The sequence below is a fragment of the Arachis hypogaea genome, chromosome 20 (assembly GCF_003086295.3).
Source record: "Arachis hypogaea cultivar Tifrunner chromosome 20, arahy.Tifrunner.gnm2.J5K5, whole genome shotgun sequence".
NCBI lineage: Eukaryota > Viridiplantae > Streptophyta > Magnoliopsida > Fabales > Fabaceae > Arachis > Arachis hypogaea.
The window spans coordinates 127,220,456-127,229,132 of NC_092055.1; the positions used below are offsets into that span (position 1 = coordinate 127,220,456).

At 32.7% G+C, this 8,677-nt stretch overlaps 1 protein-coding gene across 2 annotated transcripts; it reads right to left on the reverse strand.

Annotated features, from left to right (window-relative positions):
- Positions 1-979: 979 nt before the first annotated feature.
- LOC112782318 (peroxidase 17) lies at positions 980-6,317 on the reverse strand. 2 transcript variants are annotated; one of them, XM_025824663.2, is made up of 4 exons: positions 5,919-6,317; positions 3,807-4,054; positions 3,512-3,703; positions 980-1,786 (listed from the first exon to the last, which is right to left on the reverse strand). In XM_025824663.2, the coding sequence occupies exons 2-4, from the start codon at positions 4,020-4,022 to the stop codon at positions 1,160-1,162; spliced, it is 1,035 nt and encodes a 344-aa protein (XP_025680448.1). In that variant the 5' UTR covers positions 4,023-4,054; positions 5,919-6,317; the 3' UTR covers positions 980-1,159. The 2 variants fall into 2 exon arrangements, with proteins under 2 accessions (XP_025680448.1, XP_025680449.1); XM_025824664.3 differs by lacking the exon at positions 5,919-6,317 and adding an exon at positions 4,198-4,338.
- Positions 6,318-8,677: the final 2,360 nt, after the last annotated feature.

The following is an 8,677-nucleotide window of genomic DNA, read 5'->3' on the forward strand; positions in this document are numbered from 1 at the left end:
TAAACAAGGACCTCAACACAATGTGGTGGAGCATAAAGACCAATCAAAAAAGAAACTAAAAACACAAACAGAACCATATTGATACCTTAACCCATAGTAATATCCCGCATGCCATCAACAACTATAGGGTCAACACCATATCACTCTTGGTAGTTTTTTACCAACTTGTTGATAACTTCCCATACACGGAGTCTTTTCTCTTGAATACCCTCTTATTCCTTTCTATCCAAACATTCTAAATGACAGCAAAAAAACAAATCAACCATCTCATCCGCTCTTCCTTTCATGCGCTTCTGTTCAATTTACAAAGTGTTGTTTAAGAGTACCTGGGATAGTCTATGAACTATCAAAAGCAAACACCCAAGCACATCACACCTGCCAAGTAAACTCATAGCCAAGAACAAATGAAAAGATTCTCAACATCTGTTTTACATAATACACAAACATTATTATTCTGTTCAATAACACCTAATCTACCCAATCTTTCTTTTGTATTAACTCTGCCAACCCAGACAAACCAAGCAAATAACTCAATTCTTGGTGGAATGACTCAATGACACCTCTCCAAATAGAGCTAATAGAACTATAGCTTGTTATATCCCCTAGAGGTGTTTATGCCTGCAAAATCTGTACAAAAGAATTAGTAGTATAAACGTTTTTTTTTTTTTATCAAATTTTCATACAATTCGATTCTCTCTCTCTCTACTGTTAACTTAACTGATTGTAAGACCCCATGAAATTGGTTAACTAGTTCTAGCTCCATTGGAACAGCTCCTTCCTCCATTAAAAATTCCATATCCAAGGTGAAGGAGAATATTTAAAAGCCTGAATGTACTGGCTGTTCCCACATGTACTGGCTGTTCTCCTTTTCAGCCTGAATGTATAAAGTTTCCTGTAATACATGCTAATGATTTTTGTTACTATCATTGAAGTCGTGACACTTGTTAGGTTCAAAATCTTGCATGAAGCTACAAATATATTACGGAAAACTAGCATATTTCGATTGTATACTAAAAGCAGCAATTATGCCTTTCAGTTTGTGCCATTGCAAAATTTGCTTGACACATATGGTGAAGACATTAGTCTGCACTCTGCACTCACATATGCATTTTTCACACTCACTCTTATTTAAATGTTCTTTTAAAAAGAAAAGCATCAGCTATATTGATTTATGGTTACTCTCCATCCTATTTTGCGGCCCAACCACCAGGTGATCCGCGACCGAGTTAACCACCCTGCAGTTCCTCCTAATCTCACCAGGCTGGCCGGACTGCAAGTCACCCATCTTCAGCATCCCTTCGACAAAATCTCTAAAGAACTCATCTTGACCCTTGCTATACAATTTCACAAACTTTTTCGTCAAGGGGAAAGTGAAGAGTGTTTCATCGGAGTTGAGGAACCCCCTCCCAGCAACCAAGTCCTTGAAATATTGATTATCGAACAACCTTGGTGTTGAATCAAGTTCCACAGTCGTGTTCTGATCGACATCAAGGGGGCATCGCTTGTATAGTTCTTCCCTGAATATGGGGTTGATGGCAGGATCAGGCTTTCCAGTTCCCGATTGATTGTAGAGCCGAAACATGATTGAAAAACATCGACCTTCGCCGATGGAGTGTGATCCTGAGAGTGCCACAAGGTCCTTGACAGAGAGGTTGAATCTGTGAAAAAGGTCAATGAGAGTGGTTGCGTTGGCTCTTGGGCTTGGCATGATGTTGTCTGCATCTTCTTGACTTGCAGTCAGGCTGTCCAATCTTCCCAACCTCACCTCCCAGTCGGGTCCTCCGGTCTGCAACAGATGTTAAGAAAATAAATAAAATGAGAAGAAGAATAAAACCTAAGAATGATATATGATCTCAAGTCTTAACAATGAATCTAATAATGTCTTCATTCAATAATATTTTGTTGCTTACAAAATTTAGTACAATCATCACTCAATATATTTACATAGAATTGAACCAAAAGGCTATCCAGCTACTGAGCTACCTTTCTATAAATACCATGAGCGTATAATGAAATAATAAAGAAATCTATCTAACTTTATATTATTTAACGAAATATTCTTTGATTCATTTAATAAATCTAAACGTAAATATAGCTTATTTTCTCAGTTATATTTTATACATGAACTTAGTTAGTTGAAGCTTTTGTTCTGTAATTTGACAATGAAGGTTACTCTTACAATAAATAAAGTGTACCTCAAGTCCTGAAATGAGTGTCACTTATCTAAATAACTAAATAGAGTAAAGTATTAAATTGGTCCTTTAAGTTTGGATCTAATCCTGTTTTGATCCATAAAGTTTAAAGTGTTCTATTTAAATTAAAAAAATTTCATTTAGCTTCAATGTAATCCTACTGTGAAGTCGACCTTAATGTCTTTTTGTGAATAAAAGGTACAAACTCCAGAGACACAGAATCAGCAACGGATGCATCACCACGAGTCACTGGTCTTGGTTCAAGCACATAGAAAATACTTCGAGAACTCGCTTTCCGTGGGGAAGTTCGCTGGTGGCAACGAGAACAAAGTCATCGTCACCTCTACCGCAAGAAACTCCCCTCAACAACCGAAAAGTTTGGTTATATAAATTTTCCATATCTGAAAACTGAGTTTCGTTAATTATTTAACGTTAACTTTACGGCATGACTACATTGAAACTAAATAAAATTTTTTTGGATTTAAATAAAACACTTTAAACTTTAAAGACCAAAACAGGATTAGGCTCAAATAGTACTTTACCCTAACTAAATATTATCTTCGTCATATTCTAAAGTGGGACAATTACTTTTCCCTTATTTTGGCGTGTTATGAACAATTTTACATTCATGACATGCAATAATGGATAAAAAGACAACTATTAAAAATAATTTATTCCGTATATTGATGCGTGCACATAGCCAAAGGAGGAAAGAGAAGACCTAAACAACTTCATACAGGAAAAGTCACTTAAGTGTAAGGAAAAGGATTTTCCAACCTCAATAATACTGTCGGAATAGTATTTAAAAATAAATATTATGTATACAACAAATACTCTTATATAAAATACAATTGTTATTAATTAATTATGTATTCAAATTATTTTTTAATTAACAAACAAAAAGAATACGTGTAAGTTGTTAAAAAATTACTGGTGCGACAATAATATCCAATACAAAGAGTGTATGACTGTATTTGTCGTGGTCAATATAATTTTCAGTATGAAAATGCAAAACCAGAAAAGCACTGACCTAAGATAAACAAGAATACAAAAACTGTTAATTTTTTAAACAGAACATAACCATATTCAGGTGATCTAGCATTCTTAATTTCTTATCAATATGATCCAAGTCAAATCAATATTCTAATTGTATAAGCTTAGCAAGTTTCCTTGTCAGAAGAAATCATAGTAGCCACATAGGAGGAAGAATAGCTCCTCTACTTGACTATATTCGAAACTTTCCATTGGTGTGTGCGTGTGTATAAGCTTTGCAATGGAAAAGAAAAGGAAAAACTTGAAAGATAGAGATGCATACTAACCAGTGCTACAGCATCTCTTGATGCCATGATTATGATATCAGCGCAAGAAACAACACCAGGACATGCCTTCTCAAGAGCCTCCTTGATTTCATCAACAACTTCATAGGATCTAAGTGAATTAATATTTGACAGGGACAGTTTCTCCCCTAGCATGGTTGGTGTATCATCAAGCAACATGGAGCCATCACACCCCTTCACAATTTCAATTCCTCAAATCAGAAAATGCAAATAAATAAATATCAATCTGGGGTATTTAATCAACACTATTTTTGAATTGATATTAGTTGTAACACACATTGACAAAACAATCATGGAACTGGAAGCGCATGACAGAGGCAACACTTCTCGGCTCCCTCATGAGGGCCCTCTTCATGACATCTCGGACTATAAATTCAGCTTCTGGACATGTCTCTGAGTAATATCCTGGTCGAAGATTCAACGAGGACACCAAGGCTATGTGCACAAGTATTATGAGAAACACAAGCATGGTCATCAGTTGGCTTGTAGGCATGTCAAAAATGCTGAAGATGAAGCCCTTTTGAACTGTATTTCAAGTAGAGATCATAGTAGGTCAGTGTATTTGGGTATGGTAACTTTCACTTGAAATGTATAAATAAAAAAATGAAAAAGAAAATAACAACAAACAACAACTATGCAGAGTAAAATTCTAAAATTAAAAATTTTACAGCCAGAATAGAGGATACAATCACATCAGAATTGGAATGTCAATGAACCCAACCAGAACTTAAAGTTAGAATTGTGCAACTCATTTGAACATGACACCTCAGCTTGATGAAGTGCAAAGGGTAGACTCGGTAGAGTAGTCTAAGAGAATTTCAGTACGAAAGTGACAACCATGTAAGGCCAATCAAGTTCAGGAAAGAGACAAAAATAAAAATAAAATTTGATTGATGACCGGATCTTATTGACTTTGTCCCTACCCAACTTTCAAACAAAATTACTCATACAATCAAGGAGCTGAGTGGACCAAAGCATATAGTGATGTCTTAATTTGAGGAAACCAGAATATTTCTTTATACACACATAAGATCAGTATTCATTCTTGCAATCTTGATTTGTTATCTTGTACAGCTCAGTAGCTAATAGTGTATCCAGAAGCAGAGTTCATCAAACAGACCTATTTACTTAACTCAGCAACACTACAAGCTTAACAAGTAACAAGCAGAGAGCTGAATAATAAGGAAAAAAAAATGCAGAGAACAAAGGCTTCATCATCCATCTGATGGAGCATGATTGGGAGGTTTAAAAACTCATCAGACCAGTGTAAAAAGCAAGAACAACAGATATGCTGATATAGTGATATATGAGCAATTCCCAATCCCCTTTCATATGTCAAGTTTACCAAACATTCGCATAATCAGTAATCACCCTATAAAGGACAATCTCCAAGGCTCTACAAGTCTTTTTTTTTTTTCCTTAAAAAAAATTAAGGACTTTAAAGGTTAGAGAAAAAAATTTGTTTGCTTTATTTTGAATTTAAAGGGTTAAACAATTTTTTAGGAGAGAAAAAAAAAAGCTTCCCAAAACAAATAGACATCACTAGTGAATAGTGAGGGAAGCAATATTGCCATTTGCCACTCTCAAGTTTGATATTGCCTTCCTTTCCAAATCATCCTTCAAAAGTTAAAAACCGTAAAGACAATTACAAAAAGGCATGTACTCTTGAACTAAAAATTAGATGAATTACGAAAAGTCTTCCCTGTTTTCAATCACAAAAAATACCGAGTCTTTATCTGACATTATATATATATATATATATATGAAAAGTCGTATATGAAAAAAAAATCATTCTCCTTCATTTTTACACCACACCGAGTTCATCATCAATAATATTCACTTTGATGTCAAAGTAACACTTCTATATAAACAAAAGCAGTAATAATATCTACTATTTTTATATTTTTATTTTTGAGTCACAAATTAAAATAATAAAAAAATTACCGTCTTTCCTCTCTTGCAAAAAAAAAAAAAAAAAAAAAAAAAAAAACCTTTGTTATCTTCCGTCGCAAGTTGATAATTGACAATTGTTAAATAATATAATTTGACATTGTTGACTAAATTTATCGATTATCAGCTATCACTTCAAGTATGATTATTGAAAAAAAAAAAAAAAACACTCCCTCCAAAACAGAGTGTGATCTTGGAGAAGAACTGAAGCCAAAGGATCAGAAAGGTTTATTCGATACACAAGTTTCAATAACAAACAACTAAAAAGCTACTGTTCCACTGCTATGAAAACGGTAAAGCAGAGAGACGCTGCAACAGCATAGCATGAATTGAAAAATGTTGTCAAAGAACTGGCGCAGATTTAAGGCGCGTTAAAAATTAAACGCAACAAAAAAACGAAAACGATTCAATAATCAAAAGATAAAGCAGAAAATTATACCTAGAGTGCTATTGAGGCGAAGGCTTAACCAAATTCTGATTCAACGAAGGAGCACCACCTTGTGAAGGAGAAAGGGCGTGTCTAACGGAGTTTCGATGTTTCGAAATTTCAGTCAAAAAGAAGCACTAAGATTCTTTTTTTTTTTAATCTTTTCTTGTATATAATAAAAATAGTGAAGACCAATGCAAAGCAAGTTAGCTTGGTAAAGTGGTGATGATGGTGGTGCTGTGTGTTAAAATTGGAACCATGTGGCGCCGAGTTAATGGTTCTGTTTTTCCGCAACTTTTCGCACTGGTGTCAGCAACTTGCAGAGGAAGGTGGCTACGTTTTCTTGTTTTTCAGTCTAAGCGAATGTTAAAGTTACTCAAATTTTTATAAATTTACTTTTCAATATACAATAAAATTTAATCATCAATTAGTAATTATATATAAAAATATATTTTTTATTTTTTATTATATTTCTATAAACAAATGTATTTAATTAAAAATATGTAAATTAATATATAAATATAAACAAATATAGTAAATAATTTTTGTAATATTATTGTGCTTTTTGTTTAGTGTCAGAAAGCGACAAGTCCAGAAGTCCATGGTACAGGCAATTGGCGAATGAGTGAGATGGAAAAGACGAAAGTGTCCTTGGTTTTTGTCGCGTTGTGCGAGGCCGGAGACTGGAGAGTGCGACTGTACGAGGCGACATCTTTCCTTGAAGGCAGACAGATGGATATGGTCATGCTTGCTTTTACTTTTTTGTTAACCAATGTTTAACACTCCACCCTTGACTTGAATTAGGGTGTCCGCGGATCGGATCGGATATGTCCGAAAATTCGATTCAATCTGCATAATTTTTATCGGATCGGATCAGATATGATATTGTTTTTTTTAGTATAGGATTTGATTCGATCCGATTCGCAAATGTGCGGATCAGATCGGATCGGATATCGGATATATTTGCATAATTAAACTTTCTCTTTTTAATCATATTTCTATGTAAGCAAATTCGATAAAAATATTTCTTTCATACTTTTAAACTTATTTATTTCTAAAATATTTTTAATCAAACTCTCTCTAAATAACAAAAATAAAATAATACAATATATGAATAATAATTACTGACTAAAACATATAAACAAGTGAATATAATACCAAACATATATATATTTATTTATTTTTAATTATTATAGTGCAGATCTGCGAATCCACGTATCCGATCCGCAAAGGGTGCGGATCGGATTGGATCCGATCCGATCAATTTGCGAATCGGATCGTATCCGTAATTTTCGGATCGGATGCGAATATTTACCGCGAATTTGTGGATACGATCCGATTCATGAACACTCCTAACTTAAATCATGTAGGGATTAAATATTTCGGTATTTTTTACTAATTTTTTTTAATAAATGGGACAGTTGATTTGAAAATTGAAACTTAAGAACTTTTTCAGGTTTAAAATCAGGATTAAATCCCGGGCAGTTAACTAAAGAATATTAAATTCTTTTTTTAGGTAAAATTAATTTACAGATATTAGAAATTGGATATTACATTAATCATACATATATGATGTATTTTTATTTTTATACATGTTTTACATATTTTTCATAAAAAGTAATTAAAATTATCATGAATATAAAATATTAGTTACTATTCTACTTTTGTATTTTATTTTTAAGTATATATAATTTAATTATAATATAAAATTATATTAGAGGTTTTTCCCTTTTAGGGATATTTTGACGATTTCACATTTTCATTAACAATTTAATTTATCCACGCTTGAGTAAAATTGAAACTATAATCGGAATATAATTGAAAGTAACCAAAATTATGGAATAGAATTGAAATAAATTACAAATATAAAATTAATATACTATGTATTATTATACTAATAACTAATTCTGATTAGTTTTTAATTTTAGAATTTTAATAATAAGTGTTTTAAGAATATTAATTAAAAATTACTATTTCTAAAATTTCTGTGTAATAAATATTTTAGAAAAAAATTATACAATAAATGTTTTAAAAACTTTTAAAAAATAGCTTTTTTAAAATACAAACATTTTACATTTAATAACTTAATTTTAATATCCAGCATTCCAGCATAGTGAGATTATTATTGGAAGGATGAGAATATGGCATGGTATGGGCCACTTTTGTAATCGGTGTGAGTGCCCTGCCGCCCTAACTCTATTGGCTCATCTATTTCGGACAACAAAACAAAAGATCTTCACTCCTGACCCCGTGACACCCAACCACACTTTTTTATTTCACAAATACACCCCCCACTCCATTTTGTACCAATCACTAATTGAAAAAATATATGGAATCAAGAGCTTGTTAGACAAAAATTAAATAAAATTACATTAATTTATATTAATAATTAATTTTAAATTTTTTAAATTTAAAATTTAAATTAATTTTAAAATCTATAAAAATCTATAAAAAAATTTTTTTTCTCACGTTAACTTACCTACTTTCAACAATCACACACACAGATCTCTCTCTCACCGTCAGACTCTCTCCGCCTTTCCACTACAACCCACTTCTCTTTTATCACCGACAATTTTAAGTAGAGCATCGGCTATTTGCAGATATGAGAACTACACTGCAACGAATGAGAGAGAGATATCAGTAATTTTGTTTGGTTTGGTTATGTACTGAAGATTTTAATGGAGAACGTCATCCATAGCAACACGGAAACGGTGGCTGCATGTAAAAATACGACACTCATTTTGGCACCGTTTGATAGTCATTTTTCTAAG